Source organism: Terrapene carolina, unplaced genomic scaffold (genome assembly GCF_002925995.2).
Source record: "Terrapene carolina triunguis isolate 2854851 unplaced genomic scaffold, T_m_triunguis-2.0 Scaffold85, whole genome shotgun sequence".
Taxonomy (NCBI): Eukaryota; Metazoa; Chordata; order Testudines; family Emydidae; genus Terrapene; species Terrapene triunguis.
This window is the reverse complement of record NW_020664436.1, coordinates 35,569,169-35,587,499: the sequence shown is the minus strand read 5'-3', so window position 1 is coordinate 35,587,499 and position 18,331 is coordinate 35,569,169. Positions and strand designations below refer to the sequence as shown.

The 18,331-nt window shown below is 39.7% G+C and overlaps 1 protein-coding gene across 8 annotated transcripts in view; it reads left to right on the top strand.

Moving 5' to 3' along the window:
- Positions 1 to 17,103, top strand: part of ARID1B (AT-rich interaction domain 1B) — a 402,254-nt gene extending 385,151 nt beyond the window's left edge. For all 8 annotated transcript variants that reach the window (XM_024214019.2, XM_024214024.2, XM_024214022.2 and 5 more), the window contains 6 exons: positions 1,177 to 1,327; positions 2,345 to 2,461; positions 4,981 to 5,077; positions 8,469 to 9,258; positions 10,995 to 11,125; positions 13,975 to 17,103. In XM_024214019.2, coding sequence (XP_024069787.2) covers positions 1,177 to 1,327; positions 2,345 to 2,461; positions 4,981 to 5,077; positions 8,469 to 9,258; positions 10,995 to 11,125; positions 13,975 to 15,711 — 3,023 coding nt within the window. In that variant the 3' untranslated portion in view covers positions 15,712 to 17,103. The remainder of the gene's footprint in view (positions 1 to 1,176; positions 1,328 to 2,344; positions 2,462 to 4,980; positions 5,078 to 8,468; positions 9,259 to 10,994; positions 11,126 to 13,974) is intronic.
- The last annotated feature ends 1,228 nt before the right edge of the window (positions 17,104 to 18,331 follow it).

The following is an 18,331-nucleotide window of genomic DNA, read 5'->3' as shown; positions in this document are numbered from 1 at the left end:
CTGGCTTAAACTTATTTTGATTTCCACGGTCATCTTGAGATCAGGTTGGTTTACTGCACATACCCATTTATTTCTCATTTAGATTAGGTCACAAGTGAAAATCAGTTTTGTCATATCATCTCAGGCTTCTTGGAAAGATGATCACATGTGATTCAGATCTGTTCCCTCACTCAGCTCATTCTGCTGATGGTGTCTCTGCATTTATAAAAGAGTTTGGCAAGGTGGTGATTGCATACAAAACCTGGGGAACAATTCCAGGGCTTCCTGTAGCATTTTTAAATACCCTCTTATCATGCATATACCCAATCTCTAGCTGGAATTAATAGAACTGCTTCTTTGATTCTTTATTATAAGGGTGCCTAGTTCTCTCACCTACTATTCTTTCCATTGCTTTAGTTACAAATCTGGCCTGCTCTAAGGCAGCAAGTGACAGAAAGTGGAAAGCTTGGTTCTTGGAGAAGTCCTATTCTTCCTTTCCAAGACGAGCCTTTGCCTCCTTACCTTCACCCTCACCTCTGTTTTTTTATGTTAGATATCTCAAACTAGAGAGGTGAGATGGGGCTACTTCCCTGAATCCTTTGTTACTAAATGATGTCATGGCTGGTGCTGACCAAGTCTCTTCTTGGACCCTTAGAATTCTACCTACCTTGCCCAGGGGGATACCTCCAGGATACAGGATCCTCTGCACAGATATCAACCCCATTTTGGGAAAGGGAAAGAAAACGGCCCTGTGGCTTCTGGGTGCTAATTAAAGCCATGAGGCTAGCGCATAAGCCTTTCTGATATCTAGAGATTTGAGTTTGAGTCAACATTGTTGGGCTAAGAAGAGCAAGTGTGAACAGAGTCCAGCTTGAGTCTTTAGGACACTGAGGAAGAAGAAAGCTTTCTACCTGATGGGTTTAATTCTCTAACATGAGATTCCAAATCTGATTTTTTTCATTTGAAGTTATTTGATATTCTGACCACCTTGCTGTTCCATCTTATTGATAGTGCTGATTTATTTGCTTTCATCACTCTCCTAGAGCTTGTCAGACACCTAGTAATTCTGCGTGGCAGAGTTAGGGCTTCAGGCGTTTTTTCAAATGATGTCATTTAACAGACCTTGGAAGCTCATCTTTGAACACCAAAAATAAGATGTTTAATTTGCAGTTCTTCCATTTTTACTTATTATTGCAGTGCCTGGAAGCAGTGAGCCCTTCATGGCCCCTGGACAAATGCCCAATAGTGGAATACAGGATATCTATAACCAGACTCCATCTGGAGCAATGTCCACCATGAGCATGAGCCAGCGGCAGCAGTTCTCTTATGGAGGTGGCTATGACAGGAGGTGAGTCAATCTTCAGTGAAGTTAGTGAAAACGATCCTGTCGTCTTCTCCTTTGCCCCACTGTCCTTTACAGAGAACCTAGCAGCCCTCACTTCCTGCAGCTGCTTACTAAATCACTGGGAGTCAAGCCACGGGTAATGAGAGAGTCTAGCTTTTTGCCGAAATTAATAGGAAAAGAGTTGTCACACTTCAGAAGTCATTCAACCTACAGCTGATCAGCAAGTGGGTCTGCTTGACAGCTGCTTTTTGCACGCTGTTGTGTTGTGCTATGGCTTGCTAAAGTAGCACTTGTGTTAGTCCTCTTGCCCTGTTCATACCTAAACAGAAGATGTTGATTTTTTTTATATAAAAAACAAAATATACATCTTAAAAATGTTTTCTTTGGTCTGCTGGTGACTAGAACTTCATTTCAGGGTCTATACTGTGCTGTAGGGACACTGCTCTTCAAGTGTGTGACCATAGTGATCCTCTGTACTGAGGTTCAGTGGCTGAAGGTTTAGATCCCCATAGGTCCAAATTTCAGTGAAGTAAAACCAATTTTTCCCCCCTTTTCCTTATCCTGGGAAAGTGTTGTTGTTTTTTTAAATCCATAGAATCACTGATGTCTGATCATTGGGAGCAGAAAGGTTTGGGAGTGTTTGGGTATACTGAGTTTTGCAGTATGTTTTGCAAGCTAGAACTGTAGAAACATTTTTTTCCCATTGTTACCTTCAATTAGTTGTACGATTTTGCTTCATTGCTAACATTTCCTGATGGCAGCCAATGTAGTGCACAATATTGGTCTCCTAAGTTAATAGTAGGCCAGTTTTCACAATCCTAGGCTGAAGCAGTAGGGAAAGAATAACACAACTGTAATCATTTTGTTCAACAAAAGCCATGTTGCTGTGTTGTCAGCCAGATTAAAGGTCCCAGCAGAAGATCTTAGGCCAGAAGAATCCTTTCCATTAAGTTTTACTGATTTGGCGATTTTGGAGAATAAGTGCTTTTTAAAGAATGAGGTTTCCTTTGTCATTTTTAGGTCGGATCATGGGCTGGGTCCTGAAGGCAGTATGGGACCACCTGGTCAGAGCAACATGGTGCCTTCAAACAGTGACCCAAGCATGTACTCTCCTAATCGTTACCCTGGCCAGCAGAGGTGAACATTGATTTCTCTGTTTATAATATCTGCATTACCCAGATAATCCTAAATCCTAGCAGCTACTGTTTGTGTGTAAACAGAACATTCAGCAGCTTGGTGTGTTATTTGTTTGTGTGTTCCTATAGAGATTTTTCCTTTGGGTTTGTTTTTGGGTTGGGAGAGCTATTTGATTTTGTGTTTCCACAGAGCTATAGGTGTTAGAAAAGGAAATCACACAATTTGGTGCCAATACAGGATGTACACGACGTTATATTCTCAAATTGTCCATTCTAGTTTTAAATTATTCAAACTTTGAGGCTTATACAAACTCTGAGGCTCAGGTGGTGGCCATTCTATAGTCTAAGTAACACTAACACTTAAGGAGCATTTCCTGATATATAGCCTCCATTTTCCTTTGCCCAGTTTCATCTCATTACTCTGTTATATTATTTCAGACAACCCTAGACAATTCCTACCAGTTAAGTAGTTCTTTTGACATTGCTTAGATAACCTCTCTGTCTGGCTTGATTTTCGGAGATATTGAACACCTACCACACCCACAGAAATCAGTGAGAGCTGTGGATGTTCAGCACCTTGAAAATCAGGCCATGTTAGTTCTTTTAATTCTTTCTAAGAAGTCAAATTCTCCAGCCCTTTCATCTTTTTTGCCCCTTTTTCCTGAATTGCCCTTGAATGTATTCTGGTGTCCAGAACTGCGCTCAAAATTCTAGGTGTGGTCTCTTTTGTATTGTATGCAAAGGGACTGCTAACATCTTGGTCTGTGACAGGATGGTTTTGTGTACACTACCCATACTGAAATTGAAATTTGTTGTGTTACCGTATCACACTGCAAGCTCAAATCCAATTTACTATCCACCATCAGCGCCAGGTATTTATCATCCTTACTGCTTTCCATGTATTTCCCTTCAAATGATTTTCTGTTTCATTTAAAAAAAAAATTAATTAAAAGTATGCCCAGTTAAGCACTCAAAAAATCAGGAAGTGCCACAGGTAAGTTTGTAAGTGCAACCTTAACTCTGTACTTTATGACACAGTATTTCGTTAACTGCTATACTATTCCTCAAAAAAGAACAATGTGTCCTCATTGAGGGCATATGTAAATTGAAAGTTTTAAAAAAATTACATCATCATCACAGGTAAGTGTTGGGATTTCACAGGGTCGGCACTGCTGCAATATTTCCAACAGTAGGGAGGCAGAAGTGGCCATCCCACCACATGGCACTGGCCATTGAGGCCTGTTTCACTCCACGCTCAGTTCCAGCCCCAGCCACTGTGGGCTGCTTCCTGACTGGCCAGCCAGCAGTTAGAAGCCCCGCCGTGGCCCACCCCACAGCAGTCACCAGCAGGAGTGGGAGCAGCCGGGTCAGAGCCCCCTTCAACGCCTCTGGTTCCCTGCTGAGCAAGAAGCCCCCTTACCCTCTGCTCATGCTCCAAATAGTGGATCCTGGTCTCAGTTCCTATGGTGTCTCACCCAGGCCTGCCAGAGGCTGCTGTGGGGTGGGCCAGGGCTCCTAATCAACACACATTGTCAGCACCACTGACAATCTCTCCATTGGTTGGCTGGACAGGATGCAGCAACGGCAGCCTGAGCCAGATGGCTGGCACCATGTGGTCACACCCACACACATGGTCTCCCTCAAGCAGCCGAATTAGCCCAGCCCTGTGATTTTTCCAATATCCCTTGGGCATTTCTGCTTCTGCCTCCCCACTGTTGGAAAAATCACAGTATTGGGCTAATTTCACTATTTCCTTGCAGTCTGTGAAATCGTTATTTACACAGGGCCTTAGTCGTCATACATTTATTTATTAAAAGTTCCAGCGCATAAGTGTAGCATCTTGAAATATTTTTCATAGTTTGTACTTAAACTCATTTTGTGCTACTGTGGTCTAGTGAAAATGACAAATTCAGTTTAAACCAATTTTTAAAATATTTTTTATATTCAGTAGAGTCTTTAATGTTCCATAAAGTGGGTTTCTTGATGAGACCCACTTTTTAAAACTCTTTAGAATTTGAACGCACTCTCTTTGCGCTGTAGGTCAGATATTTTATTTACTAGAATATATATCCTGCTTCATTCTGTTACAACTATATTGCTTTATTATACTCTGTGTAGTAATTCCTTCTGGTACATCCTTGCGACTGACTTCCACCAATAGTCTTAGTGCTGAATTAGTGCAATACATGAGAGCTCCTGACTGTTGGAATTCAAGGAATTTAATCGGTTTTGTGAAGGTCGGGGGTTTGCTGAGTCTCGTAATTTTCCTCTCATTGACATCTTTGTAGGGGGTCAAACAACTTTGGCAACATGCCCAAAAAGGTGTCACCATCCATTCTACAAAATTAAATTATCATCACTGTGTTAAAAGTCTTGGTATGGAAATTAGGTGGTATGGAAAAGAGAATGTTTCGTGGTGGTGGCCATCTTTAAGGTGTAGAATCATCAGAGCAATTTCATTTTTCCAGTGGCTTGGAAGTTCCAACAGTACTAAGTGCTGATTTGAATGCATCATTCTAGGCATGAACCATATGGGCAGCAGTATCCAGGGCAAGGACCTCCTTCAGGACAACCACCGTATGGAGGACATCAACCTGGAATGTATCCACAGCAGCAGGTAAAAGAGGTGGAATCATTTATATTCATGACATTTATTTTGTAAACATCAACCCCCCAAAAATACACTTTATAATATGAAATTAAAACAAATTCTTAAAATGCATGTAGTTTCGCACAGGTGAGCAACATAGTGTGGGCCAAAATCAGGGCCCATTTTAGCAGCGGATGTGCGAGAACAAGGCCATGTACTAATTATGTTGAAGGGTGTAATTTAAAGTTGAGATTCTGTAGGGTGACCAGACAGCAAATCCGGACAGGGGGTGGGGGTTAATAGGAGCCTATATAAGAAAAAGACCCAAAAATCGGGACTGTCCCTATAAAATCGGGACATCTGGTCATCCAAAGATTCTGTGGTGTGGAATCCATGACAGGTGAAAGCCCCAGGTACAGTAAGCAGGTAGATCAAAACAGTGCGATTCATAGGCTGATAATATTGCACCACCCAGCTTGCAGAGACAAATAGGAAAGTTGCTGACTGGAAGAGCAGAAAGCACTCCTGTCAGGCAGGCAACTGAAACCAAGGAAGTCTGGCAGGAAGAGAAAGACCTAAGCGTCATAGTTGCTAAGGCTAGCATAGAGTGTCACACAGATAATCCAAGACTATCATAAAACCTGCATGTGAGAGAACATGTACTTTGAATGTATAGCAGATGATATATTCCAATATATTACTAACACTGAAAAAATATTTTAAACATTCCAACATTTGAGCCTTTCTGTAATATATAAAATATACAGAATATGCTGGAAAATATGAGTACTGTTTCTAGACATAGGTTTTGTAAAATGTATTGGTAATATGTGTGCAAACCCTGGCCCCATTAAAGTCATTGGCAGAAATCCCATTGACTTCAATGGGGCTAGGATTTCACCTCTATGTATGATAAAACGGTTGGTACTCACTCTGTAATTATGGCTGGTGCTAGGTTGCTAGAATAAGACAGATTTTCAAACATGCCAGGATTCCCCAAAAATAAATTTATCTTCCTGAAATTTCACATACCACATCTCAGTGTGGGGCAGAGGTTTTCTAGGAAGTTCAGTAAAAATCAGAAGTGAAGCTCTAAAGTTGCAGGGTTTTGAAAATGTATCTAAAATTCACTTTTGAAATGTTATACTTCTCTTTTTTCTCTCATACTATCTCCAAAATGTCATGGTCAAGAAACTCCACATTTGTTTTGTTGGTCTTGCTGAGGAACAGCATTTTTAGCAATTTGGGGTGATTTAGTGGAGAAATTACAAAGATCAATAACAAAAATAGCCTGTGATACCCCACACTACGGTATCCAAGGAATGAGCTAACAAGGTTCTCATTAAAGACGGGAACGCCCTAAACTTTGCAAAAATATTTTCAAACTAACATTATTAAGAAAATATAAAATCTCATTTCCTATTCTAGGTATCCATTTCCAGTAGTGTCTGAATAATGTATTATTTTGACCTTTTTGTATATTTTGTCACATATTAGAGGACAAAGTTAAGGTTAGGCTGGTGGTGTGACGTAGGGTTGGGTGGGAGTTAATGGCTGAATTACCATAGTGGGACCCTCCTTTAGAGGTGCCATTGACATGCTGCCTTTTTGTCCTGCTATACACCTTTTTACATCTATATCCTCCCTCTGAGTTATCTGACTGTCTGAGATCCCAATCCAGCAAACACATCCATGTTTAACTTTAAATCATGTCAGAAGTCCCACTGAAGTGGGATTACTCGCATGTTTTAAATTAAGTATGTGCACAAGTGTTGCAGGATCAGGGTCTAAGTGGATTTATGCATAACCATTGAATTTGAAATTGTGGTTCAACTTAGACAATTTTTACATGATGCCTGTTTTTCTGTGTCTTGCATTAGAGTTCATGTCACAGACCCAGTATATTACATAGATGTGTAGGACCTAAAGCTGGCCATGGACCCTTTGTTTCTGAAATAGCTTGACAACTCAGTGGCAAATTAAAACGTTCATGCAATTCAGTGGTTAGGACTTTACATGCACCAAAGTCAGAAAATGAGAGTTAATGGTTCCCAGAGCAATTCTAACTGACCCACATTGCATGCATATAGAATTTTATATGATGTTAACTTTAGTACATTAGTATACATTGTGCAATGTGACTGAGTTAAGGTTTCTGTGGGAGCCATAACTTTGAGCTTACCATAGATCATATATTCAAAAAACTGCACATTTAATTCACATTTTTTGCCTCATGGCATTCAGTGTGGCTTGAACTGTGAAGCAAACTCCCCCAGGAACTAAAGACCATTACAAACCTCTCCACCTTCCACTCAAAGTGCAAGGTGCAGTTCTTCGCCCTGCCTTCTCTAACATAAACACAGAGCAGCATGTACTTTTTAAAACAAAATATCAACCCCTATCAAAACAAAACACTACATTGTGCCCACAGTTCTCCCCCTTCAGAGGGAGGATGCTCAGAGACATAAAGAACCACACATGACAGATGTTAGTCATGTGACTTATCTGAACACCTTCCAGGAGTACATTACTACAGTGATGAGCACCATATAAGCACCTATCTAGAATAAAATAGAATATTTGAATTTAACTGCTGGAATAATCAGACATGAAATGTGATTAGGGGATTCAGGGAGAGGGATTCATCTTCTTGGCAGGGATGAGTGGAGGTTTTGGAACACCAGACATAACTGAGATGGGTGTTTCTCCCACCAGTCAGCCTGTTTTGCCTGACTTATACTCTGTTTCAAACTCCAGTGTCCTGGATACATACTTGCAGAAGCATCGTGCTTTGGGATGTTAGAAGGCTTTCAAAACTTGTCCTCCAAGAAGACTAAGTCTGTGACAAATCTGAAACTTTAAAAAGACTTTTTTTGGTAGTTTGAGCATAAAAAAACTGAAAAAATACCTTAGCTGGTGAAGATCATTTCTTTTTCATGCCTAGATGTGTCCTAAGTGAGCAATAGAATTTTATCAAACTTGCAAAAAATTCACCCCTGGATTGAGAGCTAACATGAGAAATTTTAGCCAGAGGTAATTTTTTTAAAATATAAGTTTATAAGCACATCAAAGTAGGGTCTTAAAATGCAAGCTGGCTCAACCATAACCATAGCATTGCTAGCTTGACTCTATAAGCAGCATTCTGTGCAGTCCTAAGAATTTTAGATTTTTAAAATGAGCTTTCTGCCAGTTCATACATGTTTTGTATGATAGGAAAAGAAACAAACCTTTTGTTCAAAAAATAATTATAAAATTACTATTTTACCACCTCCTGTGTAACGTGCTCATTCTGAAATGCTGCCGTTATATTAGTGTCATGGAATCTAAGGATGCCAGTAATTTTTTTTAATTACATATTAAATATCACTCCTGACTGTCAATATGATTGAGCTTTTTTCTCCAAAACATTCTTTTTCAGAACTATAAGCGTCATATGGATGGCATGTATGGGCCTCCAGCAAAACGCCATGAAGGGGATATGTATAACATGCAGTATGGCAATCAGCAGCAAGAAATGTATAACCAGTACAGCAACACTTACTCTGGATCAGACAGGAGGCCTATCCAGGGACAGTATCCATATCCTTATAACAGGGAGAGGATGCAGGGCCCCGGACAAATCCAGCAGCATGGAATACCCCCACAGATGATTGGTGGCCCCATGCAGTCATCATCCACCAGTGAAGGTCCTCAGCAGAATATGTGGCCAACACGAAATGATATGCCTTACCCTTACCAGAACAGGCAAGGCCCTGGAGGCCCTGCACAGGCCCCACCCTATCCAGGGATGAACCGCACTGATGATATGATGGTACCTGACCAGAGAATAAACCATGAGAGTCAGTGGCCTTCTCATGTCAACCAACGTCAGCCTTCTTACATGTCATCCTCAGCCTCCATGCAGCCTATCACTCGACCTCCTCAGTCATCCTACCAGACACCACCCTCAATGCCAAACCACATCTCTAGGGCTCCAAGTCCAGCATCCTTCCAGCGCTCTTTAGAGAACCGTATGTCTCCAAGCAAGTCTCCTTTCCTACCCTCTATGAAGATGCAGAAGGTTATACCCACAGTTCCAGTGTCACAAGTCACAGGACCTCCACCCCAGCCACCACCAATTAGGCGAGAAATTACTTTCCCTCCAGGCTCCGTAGAAGCATCGCAACCAGTCTTAAAACCAAGACGAAAGATTACCTCAAAAGATATTGGTGAGCATCAAACAAAGGTCTAAATACAGAAATAGTTATAAAGAATCTGGTTTCAGTTTTGATTTTCTTTTTCCACTTTGAGTTTATGACCTTGCTTAGAAAGTTAACTCAGCTAAATGTAAAGTGATTGTGTCTGTTAAAACATAATAGCACCAAAAAAATAGTACAGCATGGGTGGTCATCCCACAGGTCAAATACAGCTCAGCAAATGCTACATTGGACATCAGCAGCTGGGAACAAAAGGAGCATGGAATGTTGAGCCCTGTAGTCTCCACAGGTCTCTCTTTGTATTAAGGCAGTTTAGACTCTCAAATTCCATATGTTAGCTGCTACCTACAGCACCTATGGAATGGTCAGTACAACCATCAGTTGGGCAAAGTTTGTTCTTGTGGCACAGAAAGCATACCAAAGCACAGTGTTGTTGCACTGTTTACTGACATTCACACACCTTCATTAAATGGCCTTTTGTTTTTTAATGGCAAGCCTTATATCCAGCCAGGATAAGAATTTCCCCTGCAACTCTGATGGCAAGGCTTTGTGTTATTGGTGGAGATGGGTTTTCTGTGGCTGAGGGGCGAATGCACTTGAAGTTATCTCCTAGGTATCTCATAGGAATGTGCTGTTAGAGGTGATATTTTGTGGGAAGGTGGAAACATGTTAGTGTGAAATCATACTGGTAAGATTCAAGAGGCCATTCTGACTTGGCATGCTGTGTAATCGTCTGTCCAGTGCAGGGATGTTAGTGTAAGATCCTCATCCTCAGTGACTTGAGTCATGCACTATATATTTATCACATTTGGGACTTCTTTAACATTTGGATAGACCCGGGTTGAATCTCATAGACGAGCATGGAAAATATTCTTAAAAATCACTCAAATAATCTTAAGAAAGACTGTTTTTTAAATTAAAGAATTATTTTAATCTTTTGGGGGGAGATTGTTTTATAGCATCAACTATGATTTAGTGCTCACTCCCATAATATTTACTCTTGTACAATTGAGAGTTTATAATTTTTTTCCACATTATTCCCAAAAATTTCCTATTTTGACTGAACCCATTACTACACTTCACTCGTTCAAGTTCCCACTTCTGTTCATGTCCTTTCTGTTGTTCCGTTCTGTCCTTTCCTCTGCCCCATACTGATGGTAGATGACATATGTGAGGCCCTCTTAGTTGCAGCTTCCATCATATCAGTCTCCTCAGCCAAGTTCCTGAGTTACCAGCATAGCCGTCATTGAGATACCTGGCTGTTTTCACTGCTTTTGAATACTTTACTGTATGATCTCTTCAGTGTGCTTTACCAATTAAATACATCTCAGTGTGATAAAGATACACTCAGCATTCCTTCCAGCTGCTACCCCAACACAGGAGTAAAGGGCAGAAACAAAATGATCATTGGACTCTTTGTTTTATTTAACTTGTTTCATAGATTTTTTCGACTACTCAAACATTAGTAAAAGTATCTCACCACGAGGAAAGGCAAGAAAAACTGCCAGTTTCAAACACTAGAAACAAGGCTCACATCTGCTCTGCCAGAAAGGCAGAAGATGAACTGGACCACATGGTGGAAGCAGTGATGCTCAGTGCCATAATGTAGAACCTGAGCACACCCTGTTTAGCAGACCACCTTGTTTGTATTCTCTAAAGTCAGCATGTCAGAAGTTTCTCTTGAAAGTCCATCAGCTCTCCTCTAGAAAGCACTGCTTCTAATATTTTTTTCTTCTCTCATTCTCCAGTAACTCCTGAGGCCTGGCGAGTGATGATGTCTCTTAAATCTGGCCTTTTGGCTGAAAGTACCTGGGCTCTAGACACTATTAATATTCTTCTGTATGATGACAGCACTGTTGCTACTTTCAACCTTTCGCAGGTAGGTGAGATGGCACTTTACCTCTCAACCTGATAAAGTCAAAAATCCGAATTGAGGGACACAGGAAAATGATTGAGTGAGTCCATTAAAATTAATTATCATTAGCTTAAATTAAAAATGTAAATTAAAAGATTCTATAACCTCAATTTTGCTGATTGAACATCAATGAACTACAAGAGGAACCCAGACTAGTGTGGGATGGGGTAAATTATAAGCTTAAAATGAGGAGTATCCCTTGTGAAAATGGACAGTTGAGGGATAGGAGCATTGCAGCATTGGGAGAAGGCAATGTCCATGAATACATACTCATTACTGTGACGTATGGGCAATCCAGGGAAACTACAATAGGTCAGTGGTGTGGCAAAGTGGGTGTTGCAGAAAAGGGAGGCATTACAAAACTGTGCATGAAACTGATTTGAGGTATTCTTCAGGTCAGGTACACTAAAAACACACATTGGTTGTTAGCACCGGGCATATCAGGATACTGATTTAAAAAAAATGAGGAATTACGTTTTCACAGAAGGTGTCAGATCGATAATGCTGCTAAAACCAAAATCCACTATTTATCTACAAGCCATGTATAACACAAGATCTAATGGTGTAAGCTTCTCCTACAGTACTTCCAGTGTTTTTCAGCCCTGTTCTAGAAGTCAAGGTAGCAGATACTATGGTGATGAGTATGGTATAAGAACCTATGCTATGTAGAATAGAGTCTATTTAGTTTCTATTAAATTTAGTTTCTATGACCCATTAAATCCTTGGCTTTTTTGCTGGGGTTCTGTGCCAGTTTGGTGGGAATTTTTAATATAGACTTGGGTCTAAAACGTTCAATTTATTTCACACAAAACACTGTACAGCCATCAGTTAGTTATGATTTTTTGGGTATTATTGTCTTGGGCTTGATTTGAACTGCTGATCAAGATTCCATATGATGTTTCTGCAGTTGTTAAATGTAGATTTTTATTTGGGGTGGGGTTTTTTTAAATAGTTGAGGGTTTGGAAGTCTTAAGAGAGCCATGGAATATGAACGTATTTGTCCACCCAATAAAATAAAACTATTGTAGAAAAATAGAAATTGGATGTAAGATGGGACATCCAGAGAAAAGTATATATTTTCACTGAATAGTTATTATCAGGGATCCTAGTTTTCCATGATAGAAAAAAGCAACATTCTCCAATAAAAAAAACATAAAAATCTGTGCTTTTCCATGATTAAAGTTAAACGCTGAACTTCAGTTTCCCAAGCCACAATATATATATGTATCAGTTGAACACAATGTTTTATTGATATATTTACAATTAAGTAAGTTTGAAGCCTACCAGTGCCATCAATCATTATAATAAAATAAATAGAATTTCAATTTGTATTTCTTACGTATACCAAATACTTCTGTGTCTGTATTCTATATTTTCAGAAAATAGGGGTTTTTTTTAAATGCACAAAAACACTGGAATAATCCAGTCACAGCGCATTGTTTCTTTACTGTTGTCAATGGCCCCACTGTTTGAGCCTCTTGTTTTCCTTTCCTTTCCATTCTTGTCATAAACATTTATGTTTAGCACTTTCCATGTGTTCTACAATTCGAATGTAATCTACAGCCTTGCTGCATACAGTACAGAACAACACATTATCATCAGCATGAAATTTGTCCTTGCCAAACTCAGTGACATGGTCTTTAGGGGTGATTTTTAAAGTTTTCGGCATCTTTTCATAACTTAAATTACATCTGAAGGCTGAAATGAAATTTGAGCTCCATTAAAACACTAACCCCTATACACCATTGAATAACCTGAATACACCGGAAGCAGTTTATTGGAGCATGTTAATTTTAAGCACATTCAGAAATCAGCAACAAGAGAGGGAGGTTCCGTGCATTGAATAAGTGACAGTGGTATTTCAGTAAAATTTAGTCAGTAGTTAATACATGTTTTTATTTTTTCACAAAATGTAAAAACTAAAGATTCTCTGTAAAAATGCAAATTCCATGTTTTTCCATGGCAAATGGATTTCTAGGATCCCTGATTATTATTCCATAGTTAATAAGAACAATTAATAGGCAGATGTTTGGGACTGAATGTAGTAACAGTAATTCATCTTTGACATAAAGGGTGAACCAGCACCAGGAATCCAAGTGTTGCCCTCCAGTAGTGCAATAATTACACATTAATCCAGGTTTAAACACAAACGAAAACTACTTTTGAGGGTATCTTACAGCATAGAGAACTGCCTGCCGGTAACAGCTTTCAAATATGCATGGACATAATGAAAACTGTTCTGCTATATACATCTCACAGGGGGGAGAATATCAACTCCTAGAATCAGCATTGCCAGAGTCCCACATATTGGAAAGTTGGTTTAGAGACAGTGGGTCAGGTCCTTAATGTATGTAGATCATCTTAGCTCAGGTGAAGTCGGAGGAGCTATGACAGTTTACACCAATTCAGGAATGGACAGAAGGGAAGAAGAATTTCCCTTAGTAAATGTTTGTCATTCAAGGCTTGGCTGTCAGTAGTTGGTAGGATGTGTGAAAATGTTCATAGAAATATGTATGCAGCGTTGTTGTAGCCAGGTTGGTCCCAGGATATTACAGAAGCAAGGTGGGTGAGATAATATCTTTTATTGGACCAACTTCTGTTGGTGAGAGAGACAAGCTTTCAAGCTTACACAGAGCTCTTCTTCAGGTCTGGAAACTAACTCAGAGTGTCACTGCTAAATACAAGCTGGAACAGATTGTTTAGCATACATAGTTAACACATATTGGAATATGCTCATTGCTACTAACAAATTCCATGCAGTCTAAAATGTTCATCTGATTTTTTGACTTGTGTTTTATTTTTTCTCTCTCCAGTTATCTGGATTTCTTGAGCTTTTGGTAGAATATTTTAGAAAATGCCTGATTGACATTTTTGGAATCCTTATGGAATATGAAGTGGGAGATCCAGGTCACAAAGCACTTGATCACAACGCAGTCAAGAAGGAGGACAGCCAGTCCTTGGCAGTGGATACTGGAAAAGAGGAGGAAAATGATGAATGTATTGACTACTTTGATGAAGATGAGGAGGAGGATGAAGAGGAGGAGGAGGAAGATGAAATTGAAAAAATAGAAGGAGAAGAAAAGAGCACTGTTTTTGCCACTCCCAGTGCCATTGCTGATCCAAGTGAGAGGCCAAAACAAGCCAGTAAATTTGACAAGCTGCCAATAAAGATTGTAAAGAAAAATAATCTATTTGTTGTTGACAGATCTGACAAACTGGGGCGTGTTCAGGAATTCAACAGTGGGCTTCTCCACTGGCAGCTTGGTGGGGGTGATACTACTGAACACATCCAGACTCACTTTGAGAGCAAGATGGAGATTCCTCCACGAAGGAGGGCCCCTCCGCCCTTGAACTCTCCAAGCAAAAAGAAGGATCTGGAGGGGAAAGGTGAACCTGAAGAACAACAGGAAAAAAGTATAACAGCTACCATCGATGATGTCCTGTCAGCTCGACCAGGAGCATTGCCTGAAGATTCAAACCCTGGTTCCCAGACAGAGAGCAGTAAATTTCCCTTTGGGATCCATCAAGCCAAAAGCCACCGGAATATTAAACTGCTAGAAGATGAGCCAAGGAGCCGGGATGAGACTCCTCTATGCACCATAACTCATTGGCAAGACTCCTTGGCTAAACGCTGCATCTGTGTGTCAAATATTGTCCGTAGCTTGTCTTTTGTGCCTGGCAATGACGCCGAAATGTCCAAACATCCAGGCTTGGTGCTGATCCTGGGAAAGTTGATCCTCCTTCACCATGAGCATCCGGAAAGAAAGCGAGCGCCACAGACATATGAGAAAGAGGAAGAGGAGGACAAAGGGGTGGCCTGCAGCAAGGATGAGTGGTGGTGGGACTGCCTCGAGGTCTTGAGGGATAATACATTGGTCACATTAGCCAACATTTCTGGGCAGCTAGACTTGTCTGCTTATACAGAAAGCATCTGTTTGCCAATTTTGGATGGCTTGCTGCACTGGATGGTGTGCCCATCTGCAGAGGCACAGGATCCTTTTCCAACTGTGGGGCCCAACTCAGTCCTATCGCCTCAAAGACTTGTGCTGGAGACCCTGTGTAAGCTCAGTATCCAAGACAATAATGTGGACCTTATCTTGGCCACTCCCCCATTCAGTCGTCAGGAGAAACTCTACGCTACTTTAGTTAGGTACGTTGGGGACCGCAAAAACCCAGTCTGCCGAGAAATGTCCATGGCTCTCTTATCGAACCTTGCCCAGGGGGACATGTTAGCAGCAAGGGCAATAGCTGTGCAGAAGGGAAGCATTGGAAATTTGATAAGTTTCTTGGAGGATGGGGTCACTATGGCCCAGTACCAACAGAGCCAGCATAACCTCATGCACATGCAGCCTCCACCTCTGGAGCCACCTAGCGTAGACATGATGTGCAGGGCAGCCAAGGCTTTGCTAGCCATGGCTAGAGTGGACGAGAACCGCTCAGAGTTCCTTTTGCATGAGGGTCGTTTGCTGGATATCTCAATATCTGCTGTCCTGAACTCTCTGGTTGCATCTGTCATCTGTGATGTACTTTTTCAGATTGGGCAGTTATGACATAAGTGAGAAGCCAAGCATGTGTGAGTGGAGATTAGAGGGTCACATATAACTGGCTGTTTTCTGTTCTTGTTTATCCAGCGTAGGAAGAAAGAAAAAAAAGAATCTTTGCTCCTCTGCCCCATTCACTATTTACCAATTGGAAATTAAAGAAATTATTAATTTGAACAGTTATGAAATTAATATTTGCTGTCTATGTGTATAAGTACATCTTTTTATTTTATTTTTTTTAACCAAAGTTGCTGTCTAGTACATTCAAAGGTCACACTTTTTTTCCATAGATTATCCTTTTCAATGTTCTTTTCCATGTTTGTATTACATATTTTTTGGGAAGCGAACTAGTGACTTTAAAAAAAAATTGTGGCAAACCATTGTATGATGGGGGGAAGAAATCTCACCACTTTGAAATGAAAAGGTGAAAAAAAACCCAACATACCAAGTTCCTGTGTGTTTTATTTTTTCAAAAAAAGGAAAAATAAAAATAACCTGTACACCATCACCCAAAGCTCTGTGCAATAGAAAATTCTAGTGATGTAGGTGTAGGGGATCAACGAGGATGTCAGTCGGTAGTCAAAATACAAAATGATATTGGTTTCTCCACAGGAGAAATGGTTACATTAGGCTAGGAGCAAAACAAAAAAATGTTTTTAAAGTTTAAAAGATTTTAAACACAAACCTGATGACGATAAACGTAAATTGCTTCCTCACCAGAACTGTCTTGTCTGCATCTGTTGTTTGACCTTCCACAATGACAGTTCTTCACAATTCCTTTAATCATTTTTTTAAATATTTTTTTTATTGCCTAAGGGCCGTGATGTATATAGAAGTTGTACATTAAACATGCCCTCATCTTTTTTTTTTAAGTACAAAGTTTTTAGTTTTTTTTCCATGATGTGGTAACTCCAAAGTGACAGTAGAATTTTTTTTTCCTTTCATTTGGGCCATATCTCCAAAAAAACCCGAGGGTAATGTACAAGTTTCTGTATGTATAAAGTCATGCTCTATTTCGGGAGAGCAGCCGATCACAATTTGCTTTATAAATCAAGGTGTGGAAATGGTTACGTATGGATTGATTTAAGAAAATGGTTACCAGTCTACAGACAAAAAAAATATACAGAAAAAAAGGAAGAAACACAACTTCAAAGATTTTTCAGTGATGAGAATCCGCATTTGTATTTCAAGATAATGTAGTTTAAAAAGGAAAAAAAACTTGATGTAAATTCCTCCTTTTCCTCTGGCTTAATGAATATCATTTATTCAGTATAAAATCTTTATATGTTCCACATGTTAAGAATAAATGTACATTAAATCTTGTTAAGCACTGTGATGGGTGTTCTTGAATAATGTTCTAGTTTCAATGTGGTGTACCAAAAAACAAACCAGTTACAAGAAACTGCAATAATAGTTATTCTCTGCCCCTCCCTTATGATTATGACTTAAAAAAATATTAATCTTTACTATTAATCAAGTGATGCAGTAATTTACTCTCCTTTTGGAAGACTCTTTTCTGAGATCACAGAGAATAGATTCCAGTTATTACTTATAAAAAGATGATCTTAAAAGGAGACGATGTGATTAGCTGGTGATAGTGCTGACTCAGCAGGTATCCACTCCACTTGCTACAGTCAGGGATCATAAAGTGAATATTAGAAAAAGTGACACACGAGATTTTTGTTAAAGCCCAAACCAACTTGAAGAAATGGATCTGTACTAACTACCTGTAATTCTCTCTTCTGGGTAAAGGCACAATGCACCCAAGTGATACAGGCATCCACAATAAACACATACATGCTCCTTGATATTGTATGTATTATTGCATGCTTGCAACACTAATGGTATCTCACTCTGAGAGGCGCTTAGCTCCTGGAACTCCCATTGAAGTGGATCAGGCTTTAATACAGCACATCCATTCTTATAACTGGTGGGAGATGGCCATTTAAATTTCAGGATTTATCTGGTTTCAGCCACATCGACTCTCTCCTGTCCACCACTCACCTGGTGATCAGCTGGTTACTGAATATTGTTTATATTATTCATTGTTGAATATTCAAACAGAATATTTTTGCTGTTTCATCTCGGAACATTGACTTTGTTAGTATGATCATAAAAAGCTAATAATCAATTTATCCGGAATTGCTGCATAATTACACTGTTAGTATCCTCCCCCTTTCTTCAATCACAGTACAGAGTTACTTGAGAATTACTACTCCCATAGGCATACTGCTTATCTTCATATAGCTCACTCTAATACATTAATATATGGCAGCAAGTTTCATAGACACGTAAAGTATATACAATTATAATCCAAGTTTGAAATGTGATTCCATAGTGTCACGAAAAGTAATTTTTCCTTTAGTTTTTTTTTATACAGTAATCTATCCACTCCCACATCACCTACTGTAACAATCTCTTTTTCTCTTGCATAACAATGCATTCAGACATATATGTTGAATTATACCCCGTTTGTAACTCTTCATGACACGAAGAGGCATACAACTTAAAATCAGGGCAGGGAGAAGCAGTATCCAATACTATTCTTAGTTGCTAGCACTGTTTTAGGGAGTGATACTATCCATTGTATGGATGCAGGCTGTTATCTAAACCCAAAATTGATGTGTAA